Source organism: Eretmochelys imbricata, chromosome 5, assembly GCF_965152235.1.
Source record: "Eretmochelys imbricata isolate rEreImb1 chromosome 5, rEreImb1.hap1, whole genome shotgun sequence".
NCBI classification, from domain to species: domain Eukaryota; kingdom Metazoa; phylum Chordata; order Testudines; family Cheloniidae; genus Eretmochelys; species Eretmochelys imbricata.
In genome coordinates, this window is record NC_135576.1 from 46,158,529 (window position 1) to 46,179,764 (window position 21,236).

The window sequence follows — 21,236 nt, forward strand, 5'->3', positions numbered from 1 at the left end:
ACAGTGAATAAACATAGTTGAAAAACATTCTTAAAGCGTGTCAGTGCAGTAGATTGCACAAATTTGCATCTGTATCTAATTATTAAAAGCAAAATAATAATAATAATTTAGTTGATTTAGTTGGGGATTGGTCCTGCTTTGCGCAGGGGGTTGGACTAGATGACCTCCTGAGGTCCCTTCCAACCCTGATATTCTATGATAATAATAAATCTGAGGATGCAGAGTCCCTGACCCTGTAAGAACTATTACTGTTAGAACATATCACTATTTCCTCCCCTTCCAAATCAAGCACTGATTTCTGCGGTGAAAAAAAAAGCTGCCAATCGGGAAAAATGTCAAATGTTAAGAGGGAAAAATTGAAGTTCTTCGTTGATAAAAGAATAATTAGCATGAATAGCTCATTACAATAATTTATCTATATTAACCTTACTTCTCTTTAATCGCCTCTCAGCAGGCACCCCGATTTATTAAGCTGAAGTAGTTTGGACAGCACCTAAAACGCTGACTGGGAGCTACGCTGCATATACACAGCCACACGCGGTGTAGACTTGTCCAGCCATAAGGCAGCGCAGCGAAACTTTTTGTTTCTTTCTCGGAGAATTGGTGAAGCTCACAGCGCCCGGCACTTTAAGGAGAAGGAGATTTGGACCCCGCCCCTATCCGTGCCGGGAAAGGCTGGAGCAAGGTTCTAAAAACTTGAACGTGGCTGGATCTTTGCTGCTGTCCAGCAGCTAGTGTCTGGTGCGACCGGGCTAGGAGCAGCAGCAGCCCAAACACTGTTCGGATTTCTTGCGATCAGTCTGAGCGTTCGCAGGCAGAGCGATTCTCAGCCAGGACAAGCGAGTTCCCGCCGGGAAGGGCGGCATTGCCTTGCGCCGGCTGGCAAAGGGGCCGCGGGGGACAAACACCCAGGCACGGCAACGCTTTGTTCTGTTCCCCGCCCCGCCGCATGCTCCCAAAACGCAGCACGAGCACCTCTGGGACCCGCCACCCACAAGGCGGGCTCAGCCAGAGCAGCTCCGGGGAGGAGCAGGAGGGGCCAAGGGCAGACAAGCGGGTTAGAGCTGCAGTGAAAGGTGCGTGCCGCACGGCAGGGCAGTTCCATTGGAATGCGGCCGTTCCCCCTGTTCTCGCGTGAGCTAGTGGTGTAGTCCAGACCGGATAGCGGAAGGAAGCGTCTGCGCAGAAAGAGCAGAGCCCCGCGCGTGGCAGGGCTGCGCACGCGCACAGCTGGTCGCGTCACTCGGTGCGTGCTAGTGAAGTGCCAAGTTTTGCTACCGTCTTTTTCTCTCCCGCTGGCGGCTGATCCGTTGGTGTCTGGCCCCCGCGGCTCGCGCCCCTGACACCGGACCATGGCGGACCCGCGCCTCAGGCAGATCAAAATTAAGATGGGCGTGGTGAGGCGGTGAGTGCTCGGGTGCGGCCCCCCTGACTCCGCTCGGCGGCCGTTATGCCTGGTGCTGTGTAGCCGCTTTAAGGGCGGAACCCGAAAGAAGCAGGGTCTGGGCGGCAGCGGCCCGGGGGCTCGAGGCCTGGCTCTGCCGATGGGCTGCGTTGGGTGGGGAAGGGCCCTGGGCGTCTCCTGGTGCCTTCCCGTAGGCTGGGAGTTATCCTGCCTCGCGGGGGGATCGCGTCCTTCGGGTTCGCTCAGGGCTCTGGCGGCCACAGTCGGGAAGTGCCATAGAGACCAGCGTGGAGACACGAGAGGGATGAGGTAACGTCTTCTGTTGGGCCAGCTGCAGGCCACCTGCAGAGGGGCTGGGTGTGTCTGGACAGCTCGTCTCTCTCACCGGCACTAACCGGTATTACCTCCCCCACCGTGTCTCTCTGATGTCTTGGGACCAGCCCTGTAGACTAACTAGTTACTTCTCACTTTACGAAAGCGTATTTGTAAGGTGCGTTTTGGAGACATGGGTCAAATACAGTTCTGGTCCATCTGTAATGCAAGACTGAACAGTTTCTCACTCTATTGATGGGCTGCCATTATCCTACCAGAACCCCCACTGCGGCTGAGTAGAACTAAGCTAGGAAGTTCTGTAACAATTGGGTTTTATCATTGTAGCTAATAGCCACTAAGCCATTACCTTCTTGTGCACAACCGGATCAAAATTTAGTAAAAACCAGCATTCCTCATTTTCCTTGAGTTGTAAATCATGTGTTCTTGTTTTTTGTCTTTTGTTGCTCTTGTTGTTTAGAGGCCTGCTACAAAACTACTTTGTTAGGTAGCATAGAGATAAGTCTTACTATGTGATTATAGCATACTTCTCAGACACACACAATCTTGTCCCTTCTATTCAGGGGAATCATGCCAGAATTTTATTAGCAACAAAAGTGTTTAAAGATGTTTGTCACTAACATGGTTCTGATTCCAGTATGGACACCCAAAACTAATGTTAAATGTAACACTGGTACCAAAGAATTGAGACCAGGTCTCCTGTTTGGCTTGGAATTGTTTAATATTTAATTAAGTTCAGCTTTAAAAGTTTTAGTGTGATTGAACTGATATTTTCTCCTTCAACTGCCTGATTGCTGCTCTTCCAATGCAGAATAAATGGCTTTCAAATACAGACCTGTTTGATGTTATCTGCAGGGCCAGTGGTGTTTGAATAGTTCAGGAATTTTTGATAGATACAAGCTCAGAAGGCTAGTTGGTACAGTCAGCAAAAATAGCTTTCAGAGTAGCAGCTGTGTTAGTCTGTATCTGCAAAAAGAAAAGGAGTATTTGTGGCACCTTAGAGACTAACAAAGCTTATGCTGTAATAAATTTGTTAGTCTCTAAGGTGCCACAAGTACTGCTTTTCTTTTTGCAAAAATAGCTTGTGTGTTTGAATATATTGTGTACCTTGTGCCAATTCAGTCACACCACTCCATTAAAAATAATGGCCCTGCTAGAGGCAGGGCCCAGATACATTCAGGTGGCCACAACTATTACTACTCCTTCCCCACACTTCATACTCAAGGTAATACCCTGTGTAGGCCATGAAACCACTGAAAGCTACAATAACACATTTAGATGACCACAAATGTTGTTTTAACATACCAATTGTCAGTCTTTTCTTGCAACTTGTATGGGAAAGCTAATAGTATTGCTGCCTCAGACATAATTTCTTCTAGGAATAGAACACTGAGATAAAGAAACCTCTTAACAAGTGAAAAATTGAGTTTTTAAGTGTCTTAAAGTGTGGTGTATGGCATTGGTGTCCAACCTTTTTAGCCTGATGGCTAAGTATATTTTTAAAAACATAAGGGCAACAACTGGTACTCTGGGGCAGATTCTCTGCCTTTTTCTGTTCCCATTGCAGTGCCCAGGCTACTTACTTTCTTGTCTTTTTTTTTTTTTAAACTACCCTTTGAGTTAGCCTGCTCTATATTCTCCTCAGTGGTTGAGGTAGTTCATTGCTTCCCCAAAACTAGGAACGGAGATGAGTCATTTACTGTATAGCAATATATTTGCTGCTATTTGCTATGTAGCAAAGGCCCTCTGATAATGGGTATCCCCACTACTGCGGGTCATGCAGCAACTTGAGTTTCTAGTTTTATGGGATAATGCTATTTTGTGTGGCACTGGAACCACTTTCCTTTCTAGCCTGATCTAATTTTGTTATCCATTAATGGAAGAAATTTGCAGTGGGATTGGGGAGAAATTTCGAATCCTTCACGTTTTAGGATGCATTTGATAACAGGTCAAGCTGTTGTCAGCCACCTTCTCTTACTTGTAGGTCAAACAAAAACTGGGATTTGGTAATCATAAATGGTTAGACATACTAGATTTGTGGCTACTTCCTAACAAGTAATGCTTCTGTTTAGCTAACCTAAAAGGTTGCTTAATCACTTTAAAGCCACCTCATTCTCAGTAAATCCATGCTCAACCTACCTGTGGCAGAGTGAGTGAATTAGTTGATTAAAAAAACTTTCTTAAATATCTTATATCCATTTCAGATTGGTAATGGTTCTAAAAACTACTGTGAACAAAGTATGTTAAGGGCATGCGAAAATAGCACTGACATTTGCCCATAGTTTCTTTCAGATTAAATGAAAGTGACACCAGTAGATTAGAATGAGACTAAGACAATTCACATTGCAATTGTGTTAGTTTAACTTTAACAATCTTTTAACACTCTTGTTTAAATGTAGCTGACATACCATAATTACAAATCTACAGGCCTTGATTATAGAATTTTACATCATGAACCTATGGGGAAAGTGTATTGATTTTTTTGGTAAAGCAGCCCTTTTAGAAATCGCCTTTCCAAAACTGTGGAATCTTCCCAAGTTTGTGTGCTTTTTGCCTGTAGCACTAACATTTAAACTGTTTTTTTTTTTTCTGAGGCATCATCACTGTCTTGGCCAGCTTCTTGATTCAGTCCTGTTAATTCTTCCTTTATTTGTTTTAAATACACAATTATATTAACCTGGAAGTTACAATAATAATATTTTCTTTTAAAATACAAACAGAAAATCATTTAAAAATGCTTTACTTAAAAAAATATTTACTTAACTAGTTTAAACTAGTTCAGGATCCCCACATTCAGGATTCTGTATTTTCCCCTAGAAGACTTTGATGTAATATATGGAGCATTTCAGGGAATGCAGATTCTGCTCTCTCTTGATAGTAGTGATAAAGTCTATTACTGACTAACAAAAAAAAGTTAAACATTATGTTAAGGCTTCATGTGGTCAAGGTATGTTAGTTAAAACAAAAGCATTTTAAAGTAAGAAATAAAATATGAAGGGAAGGGAAATAAGACTATATGAACTGTCTGAGTAAATTCACATGTATAAAATGAGTATCTCTTAAATCAGCCTCAATATCCATGTCCAGACTGTAGAACAAAAACCTTACACCCATCAAGCTTAAATCATTTATACTTCTAATACCGGTGTCAGTCTCTCAGTTCCCCCCTCACCATATAACCTTCAGTCATCCTCTGGCAATAAGTGAGTGAATTAGAGGTACCAATATTTTTGCCTTTTACTCTTAGTATACAGACTAGAGGCTCAAGTCTTCCTCTTCTCCCCCTCCCCCAACTGAGTCAGTTTGAACATATGCCTGCTTTCTCTGTGATTCATTTTTATACTTTATCGGTGTATAGGGTTTTTTAAGTTTCAGGGAACACTAAGGCACATTAAAAAAACAAAACGTTTTTTGTATAAAGCAAAAGCGGCCAGAAGGGACAGGGGCACTGTTCCCTCTAAGCTATGCGCATGTGCACACGCACACAGATCCTAAACCCCGCACACACGACGAAACACTGCGTGCACAAAAATTTGCACAGAAGCACAACAGTTTGCACAGAAGAAATTTTTTGCACACATGGCCTGTCAGAAATTAGAGGGAACATTGGACAGGGGGTGTGCTTTTTATTTATTCACTTTTTTCCTGGTTTATGATGTACAGTATAAAGAAGGCCTAAAAACTGTGTAGGGTTTTCTTAAGGATTGTGGTTTTTTTCTCTTTTTTACCTTTGAACTCAAGAATATCAGTTCTGGCCTTGTTGAAGGATTTGTTTTTTGAGGGGGGCATGCAAATGTGTCTCAGAAAATTAAATAGCCGTAGCTTGTTGAATCTTTAACAAAAGTTTTTCTCCAAAATACTAGTTAGATTACATAAATGTTATTCGGATTGTACTCTCTGGACTGCAGAGATGTTAGCATTTCACTATTTTTTCCAGTCATAAATCAAGCTATGTAATAACTGAATTTCTAATGTTAAAAAAAAAAAAAAGAGGCAGGGGGATAATCTTTTAAAAACAAACACATTTCAGCCCTCCTTTCTACATCATAAAGAAGTTTTTTTTTAAGTACCCCTTTTGCAGGTCATCTTTAACTTCAAGCTAACTAAAGGCAATTTTCTCATGTCTCTCTTTTAAAATATGGGGCCACTGGGGTGCCTTAGTGCTTCACAGGGTCCTTGGTTTCCCCTGTAATTTGAAATTGAAGAGCTATGCATGACTACCTGCTCCCCATAGCTCACTTAATATTGCTAAAAGAAAAGGAGTACTTGTGGCACCTTAGAGACTAACCAATTTATTTGAACATAAGCTTTCGTGAGCTACAGCTCGCTTCGTCGGATGCATCCGATGAAGTGAGCTGTAGCTCACGAAAGCTTATGCTCAGATGAATTGGTTAGTCTCTAAGGTGCCACAAGTACTCCTTTTCTTTTTGCAAATACAGACTAACACGGCTGTTACTCTGAAACCTGTTAATATTGCTAGTGCACTAGCTCCTAGAAAGAAACTCGAGCCCCATTGGGCTAGGCACTTTATAAAGAGAACAGAGGTGGTCCTTGCCCTGAAGTGCTTATGATGTAAGTATATCTAAGCCTTGCACTTCATCAGATCTGATGGCCTCTATGGGGTCTCTGATTTCCCCACTCCCCCCCCGCCTTGCTGAATTTAGGAATATTTAGAGGACCTGCTGTTTTTCCTTACCCAGTGTAGTCTGTGTATATTTTTATATACATCTGTAAGGCTACACTAACTGTCAAAAGCATGCATTGTTATTCCAAAAGATAAAGCTAATCTTTGTAAATGTCTTTATTTTTTTTATTAGCCTATGCTTTAGATTGTAAAACTTGAAATGCTGTCATAGTAGAGGGACTCCTCTTCATTTAGCTCTGAAACACAATCTACTATTTAAAGGTTGCATTTCTTTGACAATGTTCTAACATAAACATACAGGTGGGGGGGAGATGTAAACTTTAAAAAAAAAAATTAAAAAAAAAAAATCAAAAACAAAACACTTCACTGCACACACTTCTCCAGAGAATGGGAGAACAAACACATGGCAAATGTTACTCACATTGCTTAATACAGTATTGAAAGACACTACAGTGATGTGTGTGCGGTATAAGAAACTATATGTCAGGGATGATCTAAGTATACTTAAACCTGCCTCAGTGGTGGGGTGAGAGGACTAAATGATCTTTTAAGGTCTTTTCCTGCTCTACATTTGATTCTGTATGTGGGGCTGGTAGGTGTCTAATATTAAAATTGCCGAACACTTCCCGTTTAGAAGACCATGTTTTTAGAAACCTATAACTTTGCCTATCTTTAAGTATTCAGGATGACACTTTCCATGCCAGGTATCTGCCTCTGGCCTAAATTTTAATATTTTGTTTTATTGAGAGCTTCAGCCAAAATGGTTTAACCATTTCCAAGAACGAAACTGGTGAAAAATATATTGTTTCCCCCGTGGGGGGTCGGGGGTGGGTGGGAATCTGGTGACCTTTACTTTGGAAAGCTCTAGCATTCCCATGTTTTCGAACAGGGACTGGAAAACTGTTGGCAGCATGGAGGAGGAAGCTGCCTGCTTTGAATGCAGAGGGGAGAAGAGCCAGACCTGTGGGAGTTGGGGGAGTAAATTGGGACAAGGAGCCTGGGATTTAGGGAAGAGACTGGGATTGGAGGCCTGTGGGGCAAGGGTGGGGGGAATGGGAACTGGGTTGGGAGGGTACAGTGAGGCTGGGAAAAAGAGTCAGGGATGGTGGTGGAAGAGATAGCAGAATTGGATGAGGAGCCTAGCGAGGAAGATTGAGATGGGGGGGAAGTGGATAGGAGGGATGGTGACCGGAGGCCACGGTGCGGAGAGAGACATATCAGATGAGGAGCCACAAGGGGCAGGGGAAACTGGGACTGGGATGAAGAGCCAGGGATGGGGAAGAGACAGAACTAGGACAAGGACAGGTTGGAGGGGATGGGAAGAAGATCATGCTTGGGGGGGAGCAGGCAGAAGACTGCCCTCTAAAACCTGGATCTCACTGTTCTTGTGCTGTCAGCAAATATCTGTGAAATTCACTGGCAAAGTGTGTGTTTCCTGTCTAGCGCTGGTCCACACAGAGGCTGGCAACCTACTACTGCTATCAGTTAGTTCAAGTGGCAGAGATCTTTATAGTGGATCCAAGGGTTCCGGCCTTGCTGCTGATCCATTTTGGGTGTCAGTATGCTATATGATGTCTTTTTTTTTTTTTTCAGTTTGCTTTTTTAAAAAGTTTAGGAAATTAAGTACAAGAAAACTGTTAAAAGAACATTATTAAGGTTGCAGAGTTAAGCGTTCATAAGTTATTAAATGCCAGTATTAAGGTTGACTGTGCAAATTTGCCCCCCTTGTGCCAATGCATTATTATAGTTTTTGATTATATGATCACATACAGTCTTTTCCACAAGCCCTCTGCTTTGTTCAGCGCACAGGATGGGATGCTCTGGGATGAATCAGGATTGTGTTGTGGGAGGAGGCTGTTGTTTGTGGGACCCTCACTTCATTTGTTGCTGAAAGTGGTGAATGAGGCAGAATGCAAAGGATTGTGTAGTTGCTTACTAAGCAAGCACCATCCGTTCTGTGCACTGAATGAGGCAGTTCTGTGGGGAAAAATAGTATGTAACTATAAAAACTGTGTTATATTGCATGTGTAATAAGGGGGATGAATTAAGGTTGCTGTTTTCTCCAAGTTACTTCCACTGTTCATTGTATACCTAGTGTACTCGGTGAAAGTCCTGTTGATCCAATGTAAACAGCTTCAGTAATTTTATCATCTGTGTGATCTCCCTCCCTCCCCCCGCACATGCTAAATTCTATTCTTACATTGGTAGGGGACAATCCAGGCTATGTGACTTAGTTTTCAAGCAACCACATTCTGTTTCATGTGTATTCAAAATGTGCTGGCAATCAAAACATTTGTTTTTTGAGATGGTAACTTGTACCTTGGTTTCAATGTCTTTTTAAAGAATTGCATATCCTTTCAATGGTCCATCTGTTCAGCATCAAAACTGAGGAAATCCTTGAAAAAAATCTGCTGCAAGCTGGATGGGATCACTCAGCACGGCCAGAGGAGTGTTTCCATCATTGTTCTATTTCTGGAGACAACATTCTTCATTTGGCAGCTTCCATCCTTTCAGCTTCCAACTAGAATTTTAGTTATAAGCTAGGGACGCATCAATTAGAAATAACGGAGGAGGAAAAGGACCTTGGAGTATTGGTTGATTATAGGATGACTATGAGCCGCCAATGTGATATGGCTGTGAAAAAAGCTAATGTGGTCTTGGGATGCATCAGAAGAGGTATTTCCAGTAGGGATAAGGAGGTTTTAGTACCGTTATACAAGGCACTGGTGAGACCTCACCTGGAATACTGTGTGCAGTTCTGGTCTCCCATGTTTAAGAAGGATGAATTCAAACTGGAACAGGTACAGAGAAGGGCTACTAGGATGATCCGAGGAATGGAAAACTTGTCTTATAAAAGGAGACTCAGGGAGCTTGGCTTGTTTAGCCTAACTAAAAGAAGGTTGAGGGGAGATATGATTGCTCTCTATAAGTATATCAGAGGGATAAATACCGGAGAGGGAGAGGAATTATTTAAGCTCAGTACCAATGTGGACACAAGAACAAATGGATATAAACTGGTCATTGGGAAGTTTAGACTTGAAATTAGACGAAGGTTTCTAACCATCAGAGGAGTGAAGTTTTGGAATAGCCTTCCAAGGGAAGCAGTGGGGGCAAAAGATCTATCTGGCTTTAAGATTAAACTCAATAAGTTTATGGAGGAGATGGTATGATGGGATAACATGGTTTTGGTAATTAAATATTCATGGTAAATAGGCCCAATGGCCTGTGATGGGTTATTAGATGGGGTAAGATCTGAGTTACCCAGGAAAGAATTTTCTGTAGTATCTGGCTGATGAATCTTGCCCATATGCTCAGGGTTTAGCTGATCGCCATATTTGGGGTCGGGAAGGAATTTTCCTCCAGGGCAGATTGGAAGGCCCTGGAGATTTTTCGCCTTCCTCTGTAGCATGGGGCACGGGTCACTTGCTGGAGGATTCTCTGCTCCTTGAAGTCTTTAAACTACGATTTGAGGACTTCAATAGCACAGATATAGATGTGAGGTTTTTTTTTTGTAGGAGTGGTGGGTGAAATTCTGTGGCCTGCGTTGTGCAGGAGGTCAGACTAGATGATCATAATGGTCCCTTCTGACCTAAATATCTATGAATCTATGAATCCTTCTTTCCAGAATACCCTCCATCTCCAACATCAGAAGACGCAGGATAAAGAGAAACATTTCAGATGCAGACCAATTCCAATATCCATTGCTTTACTCATCTTCTAGGCAAAAGATAAACTAGATCTTGTCTGCATTTTGCTTTCTTTCTTTTAGTCCATTTCCTTGCATCATGGGGTAGAATTATCATTGAATGCTAAGAGGCTGCTCAATTTGGCTGCCTGATCCAGTTCCACTCCATGAGGCCAGCCAACCTCCCTTCCCCATTCCTTTTTGGGGATTCCTCTCAAAAGATGCTACTTGTTGTAGACGTTCCCAGAAGTTGGGAATGGGTGACAGGGGATGGATCACTTGATTATTACTTGTTCTGTTCATTCCCTCTGAAGCACCGTGGCATTGGCCACTGTCGGGAAAACAGGATACTGGGCTAGATGGACCATTGGTCTGATCCAGTGTGGCTGTTCTTATGTTTATGTGGCTTCAGAAATCCCTGGCATGAAGAGAGGTGGATCTTTTGCTAAGGGCACTGCACAGTGTGGGTGTCAAGGAATCTTCATGTGCCCATAGTCAGACAACTGACTGATTTAAGCACACATGGCAAGCCTTAGGGGAAATCCTGAAGATGTGCTTTTTTCAGTGTGTGGGAGTGCAGATAAACTGGAAAAAATCTACTGTGATACCTGTCCAGAAAAATCCTTTATTGGTTCTATCCTGAGCTCTACACAAGCCAAGGTTTTTCTTTAAAAGGAAAAATTTGTGGACTTTATACTGAGCCAATGTCTGTCTGAAAATGAACTTGGGAAAACCAGTGATGATAAGGAGTTACTGTCTCCTGAATATCTTTTTATACATTTTTTAGTCTCCATCTAAGCAGGATGTAACTGGTGGCTCTCTAATGAATTGATGTGAAATTTCTACTTGGATATTGATATGATTTCAATACTAAGTGATTTTTTATTTTTATGCACTGCTAGATTAGAATATTTAATATACTTTAATTCTTAAATTAGAAAATTCAAAATACTTGAATGATCATGCTGACAGTTTTTGAGTACAAGAGTCATTCTGGATCTGAATTTTTCTGTACTTCATTCAAGTTACAAATTGATTATCTGTCAGGCCTACAAATCAGTTAATTGCTCTAGGTTCCTAAACCATTGTTTTCTTTACTCCAGGGAATTTGACTTTCTTCTGAGCAGAAAGATTCTTCTGTATACCACAACATCTTTTATGCTGGTATTTAGGTTAGCTTGTATAAATATTTTAGGATTATAATTACGCTATATCTTGTGAAGACTACATTTTTTACTGTTTTATATCCTTTATTTATAATGAACCTCTGGGAAATCAAAAATAAAATAGGAATGTGCACTGGCGTGTATCAAGTTCAGATTAATTTTCTGGAATTTCACTTCAAACAAGTCTGTTTTTTCAGATCTGATTGTTAATTTTAGTAATATCTATGTTACAAGATGGTAATGTGAGTGGATATATTAAAATATTTGCTCTTTTCACCAGCCAACTAAATTGATTTGTGTGTCTCTGTTGTGGGATTTGAGATCAGTAATTTCTAAGAATTCTGTTATCTTTTTTTATTAAATTATTTGTAGTCTGTTTTGTTCTAGGTCGGGGTGGCCAACCTGAGCCTGAGAAGGAGCCAGAATTTACCAATGTACATTGCCAAAGAGCCACAGTAATACAGCAGCAGCCCCCATCTGCTCCCCGGCATCTCCCACCTGCCAGCAGCCCCCACCAATCAGCACCTACTCTGTCCTCCCCACTGCAATCAACTGTTTCACAGATGCAGGAGGCTATGGTGGGAAGAGGGGAGGAGCAAGGCAGGCTCAGGGGAAGGGGTGGAGTGGATGCAGGGCTTGGGGCAGAGCAGGGGGGGTGAGCAGTGAGCACCTCCCAGCAATCAGAAAGTTAACATCTATAGCTCCAGTCCCAAATCAATGTCTAGGTAAGGAGCTGCATATTAACCTCTGAAGAGCCAGATGCGGTTCGGAAGCCACAGGTTGGCAACCCCTGTTCTAGGTCTCTTTCAAATGTGAGCTGTGTAAACGTGTATCTCATAATGGGCTGACTGAATGTTGGTGAACTTCAAATGTGTGTGTGTGTGTGTGTGTGTGTATATATATATATATATATATATATATAATATAAAAAAAGAAACCTTTCACAATATGAAAGACTAATTTTTAATTTGGTGTATTGCTACTTTTTTACCTAATTGTACTGTTTCATAATGGAAAATATAAAAAGGAGGGGATGGGCATTGGAAGTCTTATTTGGTAATTAGGGACTTTGGAGTGTAACTTCTTTCATATGTACAAACAAGGAGCTATATATTTTGGAGGGGAATGTTTGGGTTATTTTTTAAATATAGATGTCAAAAGGAATCTAAATTATTGGAACAGTAGTTGAAGAACAAAGGGGATAAATGAAGATACAGTTGAAGAAAATAGCTATATGTACTTGCTGTAAATTAGCTTAACGTTACATCTTGACTCTTTTATGGAATGACTATATAGGAAAACATGAATTCTATATAAATACAAAGCAGTTCACTGAAGAACATGGGAAAGAGGCATGTGCATAATGAATGTAAGTGGAAAACTAGATGTAAGATAGTTCAAGTACTGTAATACTGCAGGGGTCAGATTCTTTTTAAAGGGTTTTATTTGGAAAAAGAAATTCTTGTCTTTGAAATAATTTGGGAGAAACTAGTAAAACTTCACATTTTTCAAGATGGAAACTTGAGTGATATGAGAATAAACTAGCTTTAGTAACATGCTACATGTTGCTGGAATATTTTCATACTTAGTGTTCATCAACTAACACAGAAAGAAGAACAGAATTCTCAATTAAGTTTTTTTAAAAAAGGCAAATAATAAAGATAAACTCCAGTGATTAGTTGTATCTTAGTTGTTTACTTGGTGACTCTCAATGGCAGCTGACATTTTTTCCAGATACTTTACTAGACTGTAAGACCTGCTGGAATGTAGAATGAGAGACCGTGCTGAGACCTGGGTGCCAGTCACCTGAGTGTCCTCACTGCAGAGTTGAGGTAGCTACACTGCAGTTAAATACCTGCAGCTGGCCTACGCCACTTGTCTCCAACTCATGGGGCTCAGGCTAAGGGGCTGTTTAATTGTAGTGTAGACTTTCGGGCTCAGGCTGGAGCCTGGGCTCTGGGACCCTGCAAGGGCTACACTGCAATTAAACAGACTATTAGCCAAAGTCCCACGAACCCAAATCAGCTGGCATGGGTCAGCTGTGGGTATCTAATTGCAGTGTAGACATACTCTTAAAGGTGGTCTCTCTAGGTCAGAATTAAGGTACTTGTGAATTGGGGAAGCTTGCACAGCTGTTGTCCTTGAATAAATGGAGATCTTTACTTGCCAGTGTAGTCTCAGTTTTAATGCCCAATAAAATTATCTTGTTTTCTCACAATGTGGCAACTGACACACATTAATGTTCTAAAACTGCCCTGCAAAACAAGGGTCCACATGTTTTTTATTTTTAATTGCTCTGCAATTAAAAATGACTTGCATACAACTTGCCCATACCCAGAACACTATTACTTTGTTTTTCAGAAATGATATTTTTAAAAGACTACACTGAAGTGTAGACAGAACCAAGGGACTCTTTCTCGCCTTACTCCTGAGGGCATTCTGAACCAAAAAATTAAATTTTTGCACAATATTTTAAAATTCTGCAAAATTCAGCAGATTTTATTCGACAGATGTGGAGGCTCTAGCATGGCATTGGGGAGTACACTGTGTAGCTTCCCTCCCTCTCCCTGAGACATGGACTCAGCGGTGAGGCTGCATCCAACCTAGACACAGCGCAAGGACCAGGCCTGCCCCAGAAATATCCCAGAGCCCTGCCCCTCCATGCCAGGTGCACCAGGTGTGGGCAGGCAGGATCCAAATGTGGGGGAGATCCAGGTGTGGGTTTAGAGGGTTCTGTGTGGGGCAGTCTAGGTACAGGTGGCTCAGTGGGGGATCTTGGTGTGGGGGGATCTGGATGCACAAGGACTTGTAGAGGGATTCTGGGTGCAACGGTAATGGGACTCTGCAGGGGGGTCTAGGTGATGGTGGTTGGGGCTCAGTGGGAAGCGGGGGGTTGGGTTTGGGGGCTCAGAGGGAAGTCCAGATGTTGTGGGAGTGGGGCTCAGTTGGGTGGGGATTCAGGTGCAGCTGGATGGGGCTTGATGAGGTGAGGATCTAGGTGCGGCTGGCTTGTCGGGGTGGTGCAGGGGGAGTGGGGCTCTTTGGGAGGGTTCCAAATGGGGGGAGGTGAGGCTCAGCGGGAGGGTCTGAGTATGAGGGCGTCTGGATGCACAGGGGTTGGGTGGATGGGGGAGCAGCTCCCTCTACATGGATCCCTCCACTTGTCGCTGAGGAGCAATGGGTGCAGGAAGGAGAGTGTGCATAGCTTCCTGCAGTTGGGGGAGAAATCTGTGGGGTGGGTCTGACCTAGCCCCAGATGCTGTGCAGGGGAAGATGAAGTCCTGTCCTCCCCAGTCCAGCCGAGACTAGCAGCTGAGCCCGGCCCAAGATAGGAGCCACCAGCCGGGTCTGCCCCAGTGATTTATCTCTTTGCCTCACAGTGATTTACCTTTCTTCCAGCTGCCCTGAGCACCCAAAACATGGGTGCTGAGGAGGGTCGCGTAACTGCTGTTGTAGCTTCCATTTGCTTCCCCATCAGAAAGTGATTTTTCTGCAGGGAAGCAAAGAAGTCTTGGAAGTTTTGGAATAGCCTTCCAAGGGAAGCAGTGGGGGCAAAAGATCTATCTGGCTTTAAGATTAAACTCGATAAGTTTATGGAGGAGATGGTATGATGGGATAACATGGTTTTGGTAATTAAATATTCATGGTAAATAAGCCCAATGGCCTGTGATGGGATATTAGATGGGGTGGGATCTGAGTTACCCAGGAAAGAATTTTCTGTAGTATCTGGCTGATGAATCTTGCCCATATGCTCAGGGTTTAGCTGATCGCCATATTTGGGGTCGGGAAGGAATTTTCCTCCAGGGCAGATTGGAAGGCCCTGGAGGTTTTTCGCCTTCCTCTGTAGCATGGGGCACGGGTCACTTGCTGGAGGATTCTCTGCTCCTTGAAGTCTTTAAACTACGATTTGAGGACTTCAATAGCACAGATATAGGTGTGAGGTTTTTTTTTTTTTGTAGGAGTGGTGGGTGAAATTCTGTGGCCTGCGTTGTGCAGGAGGTCAGACTAGATGATCATAATGGTCCCTTCTGACCTAAATATCTATGAATCTATGAATCTGTGAAAGTCTGCAGGGGACATAAATTCTGCGCATATGCAGTGGTGCAGAATTCCCCCAGGAGTATCACCTATAAGGGAGCAGAATAAAGATTTGAAAATGATCATAGATAATTTTAAGCACACTATCTGCACAATGTTTGCAAGTGACTTAGATATACAGGATGTAAGTGTTCAACTGTAAATTAGTTGAGGTTAGACTGTCACTGATTTATATTTTTTTATATTTATAAAGAAATGTAGTGATAGCCCATATGTTCTTTAATGTTCCTCTTAGGGTGGAGGTGAGATGTTTCTTTAAACTTTTGTTAGTCTTACTGCAACCCATTTTTGTGACTGAAATTAATAATACCTAAATGGAATTAAAAATGGAATTTCCACCAATTTTAGTATTAAATCCATATATTGTATAATATATCAAAGAACTAATAACACTAAAAATGATCTTGTAATAAAATTCTTACAATCAGTCTCTCTTGTTCTTTGAAAGACTTTTGTTGAAAATCTGGCCTCTTCAGACACCGTAATAATGTGCATGGTCTATGTTCAATCTCTGATGGCCTTAAGATGTTCTCAAAGCGTATGAAGTTTGGTTTGGTGACAGGTCATGGGTTTCTCGTTCTCCATGTAACCTGTATCACATCTACCAGTCACTTTGTTGCTTCTGTCCTTAGAGTGTCTAATCACTGTTCCAATGAGATCAGCTTTAGAGAAGACAGTATTATGCTTTCTACATTATGGTGTTTGTGTTTTAAAATACTACCTAAACAGTGAACTCTGGCATATTCAGCATATGTGCAGAAAACACAACTCTATCTCCATAATTCCGACATGAGTTCATTGATCTCCTTTCTGTTCTTAATTTCATCAGCATCTACGCACACTCTGAGAAGAAGTTAATATATGTCCAGTAGTGGACTCAGGTGCATTTCACTGAGCAGAGATATGTTTTGCCGTTGTTTTTTAAATCAATAATTCAAGTTAGGGAAGTTATTCTTACATTTTCCAGCTCTCAAAGTCAAAAGGTAAGCCAGAAACATGGAGACTGGGAGAAGGGTCGGAACCTGGGGGGAGCATGGGCTGTTATAGCAGGGATAGAGGAGAGACAAGACAGAACTGGGTGGGGGAATCAGATCAGTATCTTAGATGTCTGTATACTAACAGGAGAAGTATGGGGAATAAGCAGGAAGAACTCAGAATGCTTGTAAATAAACACAACTATGACATAGTTGGTATCACAGAGACTTGATGGGATAATATGCATGACTGGAATATTGGTATAGAAGGATACAGCTTGCTCAGGAAGGATAGGCAGGGAAAAAAGGGAGGAGGTGTTGCCTTACATATTAAAAATGTATACACTTGGACTGAGGTTGAGATAGAAATAAGAGACAAGACTTGTTGAAAGTCTCTGAGTAAGGAGAAAAGAGGTAAAAAAAACAAGGGTGATGTCATGGTAGGGGTCTACTATAGACCACCAAACCAGGAAGAAGAGGTAGATAAGGCTTTTTTTTAGATAACTAACAAAATCATCCAAAGCACAGGACTTGGTGGTGACGGGGGACTTCAATTACTCAGACATCTGTTGGGAAAATAACACAGCAGGGCACAGATTATCCAACAAGTTCTTGGAATGTATTGGAGACAATTTTTTATTTCAGACGGTGGAGAAAGCTACTGGGGAGGAGGCTGTTTTAGATTTGATTTTGACAAATAGGAACTGGTTGAGAATTTGAAAGTGGAAGGCAACTTGAGTGAAAGTGATCATGAAATGGTAGAGTTCATGATTCTAAGGGATGGGAGGAGGGAGAACAGCACAATAAAGACAATGGATTTCAAGAAGGCAGACTTTAGCAAACTCAGGGAGTTGGTAGGTAAAATTCCGTGGGAAGCAAGTCTGCGGAAAAACAAATGAAGACAGTTGGCAGTTTTTCAGAGAGACATTATTAAGGGCACAAGAACAAACTATCCCACTGCGTAGCAAAGATAGGAAGTGTGGCAAGAGACCACCCTGGCTTAACCAGGAGACCTTCAGTGATCTAAAACTCAGAGTCCTGCGAAAAGTGGAAACTCGGTTAAATTACAAAGGATAATATAAACAAATAACACAAATATGTAGGGACAAAATTAGAAAAGCCAAGGAGCAAAACGAGATCAAACTAGCTAGGGACATAAAAGGAAACAAGAAAACATTCTACAAATACATTAGAAGTAAGAGGAAGACAAAGGACAGAGTAGGCCAGGTAATAAGGGGAAAGACAATAACAGAAAATGTGGAAATGGCAGAGGTGCTTAATGACTTCTTTGTTTCGGTTTTCACCGAGAAGGTTGGTGGCGATTGAACGTCCAACATAGTGAATGTCAGTGAAAATGAGGTAGAATCAGAGTCTAAAATAGGGAAAGAATTACTTAGACAAGTTAGATATCTTAAAATCACCAGGGTCGGATGAAATGCATCCTAGAATACTCAAGGAGCTGACTGAGGAGATATCTGAGCCATTAGCAATTATGTTTGAAAAGTCATGGAAGACGAGAGACATTCCAGAAGACTGGAAAAGAGGCAAATATAGTGCCCATCTATAGAAAGGGAAAATAAGGACAACTTGAGGAATTACAGACCAGTCAGGTTAACTTCTGTACCTGGAAAGATAATTGAGCAAATAATTAAGCAATCAGTTTGCAAACACCTAGAAGATAATAGGGTGATAACAGTCAGCGTGGATTTGTCAAGAAGAAATCCTATCAAACCAACCTGATAGCTTTCTTTGACAGGGTGACAAGCCTTGTGGATGGGGGGGAAGCAGTAGATGGGGTATATCTTGACTTTAGTAAAGCTTTTGATATTGTCTCACATGACCTTCTCATAAACAAACTAAGGAAATACAACCTAGATGGATACAACCCAACTAAAAGGTGGGTGCATAACTACTCTCTGGGAACGATTTTCCAACCAGTTATCAGTGGTTCACAGTCATGCTGGAAGGGCATAACGAGTGAGGTCCCACAGGGTTCGGTTCTGGGTCCAGTTCTGTTTAATTTCTTCAGCAATGATTTAGATAATGGCATAGAGAGTACACTTACAAAGTTTGCGGATGATACCAAGCTGGGAAGGGTTGCAAGTGCTTTGGAGGATAGGATTAAAATTCAAAATCATCTGGACAAACTGGAGAAGTGGTCTGAAGTAAATAGGATGAAATTCAATAAGAACAAATGCAAAGTACTCCAGTTAGGAAGGAACAAGCATTGTGTCATGACCCAGAGAGGGGACAGCCTTTTTCTGTACATCAGTGAAATTGTTTCTAGAATTCTGTTTAGTTTTGATAACCTCAGTACCTGGAAAAGTTGTTACACTTGAGTGGAATTGAGAAAAGAATAACACATTAAGGAGCCAGAAGATTTGGCTTATTAAGCAAATACTAAAGAAGGAAAGCCAAAATTTTCAAATTTTGCCTGAAGTTAGGCACCTAAATAAGCATGACCTGCTTTTCAAAGATGCTGAGCACCCATAGCTCCCAATAAATACTATTGAAATTACTTAGATTGTAAGCTCATTGGTGCAGGAGCCATCTTTGTTCTGTGTTTTTTACAGCACCTAACGCAGTGGGGTTCTGGTCCACAACTAGAGCACTTAGGCACTACAGAAATACAAATAAGTGTAACAGACACCATTGGTTTCCTATACAAGTTTTGCTAGTCTCAGTTGAAACTATACAGTGGAACAGGCTTGCTGTTATCTCTAATGAAGCAGGACTTTCCTAGATCATTCTGCTCAGATCCAGAGGAATTTCTTCCTGTGCGAAAGCCATTCAGTTTTTTGTAGTTGCTGAACTTGGCTCAACCTTCAATAGGAACAGAGGATTTTGAAAGGCAGACTTCTCTCAGCAAATGTTTGAGGACTCAAACTTCTTCCTAGAATTAATTTGGAAAATTTCTCCTCTAGGATTAGATCCCTTGGAGGAAGAAATGGAGTTCTTCTGACATTTTTCCCAAATAACCATTTTGCAATGGTCCTTTGAGATCTTACCAGTAATAATTTTCAGTGTGGAAATAACTATCTAATTATACTTGTTCACTGATCGGCACGATTTACCTTTAGCCAATCATCGCACTAAAGCTTACTTTGATTTGCCATCTTTAAAGAATATTGTAATTTCAGATGTCTCACCAAAATAATGGTGGCATTAACAGCAGACTTGCCCTTAAAAGGGAACGCTAAACTTGCAGCCCTTTCTGTACCACAGTATGCGTGAACCAAATTAAAAACTGCAGGCCAGATAGCATTTGGACATTGAGACTTCAAAACCCATGAATTGAATATAAAGAATAAAAACTTCTTGATATTTTTTCCCCCTTAGAAGCTTCACTGCTTAGGTTCTGTTGTAGGCCTATTGGCCAAAAACAGCATAGAAAAGGGTTGTGGGGGTTTTGTTCTCTTCTCTTTCCTCCCCTCCCCCCCCAAGTCACTCCAGCAACCTGAAGATGGTTCAGGAATGTCAGATTGGCGGTGGTCAAAACACATTTGTACATAAGACTCTTGTTCTTGGACTCATTGTGCACTATTTCACAAGATCATGTAGTTATTCAAAGGAAGGATCCTCCAGCTATTAAGCTACTCCCTTCCTTTTTACTCCACTTTCAAAACCAACAATCAGATTATTGGCCCCTATTAAATCTGCTGCCCACTGCCACTGAATTCTGTTCTCTTTTCATAGCTTACAGACACTCTACCAGAATAGCATAAGATCAGAAAAGAATCTTCAGTGAAAGACTTCTTCTGGACTTTTTAAGGAGGTACTTCCACAGTATTTTGCTCATTGGGCTGGTGAGATTTTGGCTTGATCAGGAGAGTATCCTCAACAGTCTTTCTGAAATAGTATTTTACAGCTTCTGTTAAGAATAGCAAAAAGAAAATGTAGGCAGCCTTAATGTTAGACAAGCATTTCATATATGCCTGAGGAGGTGAGTGAGTTTTGGGACTTGTTCGCTATATTTGGATCCTGTGTGATGAATAGCAACTTACTATTCCTCATTACTTAAGTGGTTTGGGAGGATTTCAGAATGGTCTCTTTGTTAATGCTGGAATTGCTTGAAATTGGTTCATCCCCATCTACTGCTTGTGTGGAAAGTGGCTAAGTAACGTTAAATTAAAAGAAGTTTAAGACAGCTTCTTGATCTTTCAGACTTTCTTCAAAGCCTAAAACAGACTTTGTGACCTCTCTTGAAGCAGCTAATGACTTCTGCAGATCCACATTCATGGATAATCATTTTGTTTCCCTCCTGTTTTCTTTGCCTTTTTGAAAATCAGGTGTGTCCAAACTATTACCAAAACATTAGCACTGTATCCTTTCTTTATTCTTTTTGTTGTAACTTCTCTTGCCAGTTTGGATTCCCCTTCAGATGTTTCTACTTCTTGAACTTGTCATGAATATTCTGCATTCTTAAGTTTGACTGTACTGCTTGGAGAGATAATTTAGCTCTTTTGTCTGGCAAGTATCCTTTTCTAAAGCAGTGGTTCTCAACCTATTAATCATTGTGGGCTGCAGGTTGAAAACCACAGGAACTCCTCATACCACCACTATGCCTGGTGCCCCCAGCCCAGAGACCCCCTCCACAGAGTGGGGCCAGGAGTAGAGTCTTGACCTGACCCCTGTGCCAATCCTGACAGACCCCTGTTTTGTGGGGCTGGGTGGTAGCCCCAACCCGAACCCTGCCACCAACTCCGACCCCCACTGTGCAGGGCCGTGCTGGAGCCCCGACCCCAGACCCTGTTGTGTTGGGGCCAGGCGGTGGCAGCCCCCACCCTGAAGCCAGACCCTGTTGTGCAGGGCCGACTTGACCCCACTGCCAACCCTGACTCCGACCCCGGACCTTGCTGTGTGTGTGGGGGCCGTGTGGCAGCTGTGTGCTAATTGGGCTGCATGTGACCCATGGGTTGAGAACCACTGCTCT

At 42.0% G+C, this 21,236-nt stretch overlaps 1 protein-coding gene across 2 annotated transcripts in view; it reads left to right on the forward strand.

Moving 5' to 3' along the window:
- The first annotated feature begins 1,207 nt into the window (after positions 1-1,207).
- The window catches only part of TBCA (tubulin folding cofactor A), a 65,381-nt gene continuing 45,352 nt past the window's right edge, over positions 1,208-21,236 (forward strand). Inside the window, exon 1 of one of the 2 annotated variants that reach the window (XM_077817007.1) lies at positions 1,208-1,405. In XM_077817007.1, coding sequence (XP_077673133.1) covers positions 1,353-1,405 — 53 coding nt within the window. In that variant the 5' untranslated portion in view covers positions 1,208-1,352. Of the gene's footprint in view, positions 1,406-1,519; positions 1,715-21,236 lie in introns of those variants that run through there. The other variant, XM_077817006.1, reaches the window with a different exon arrangement.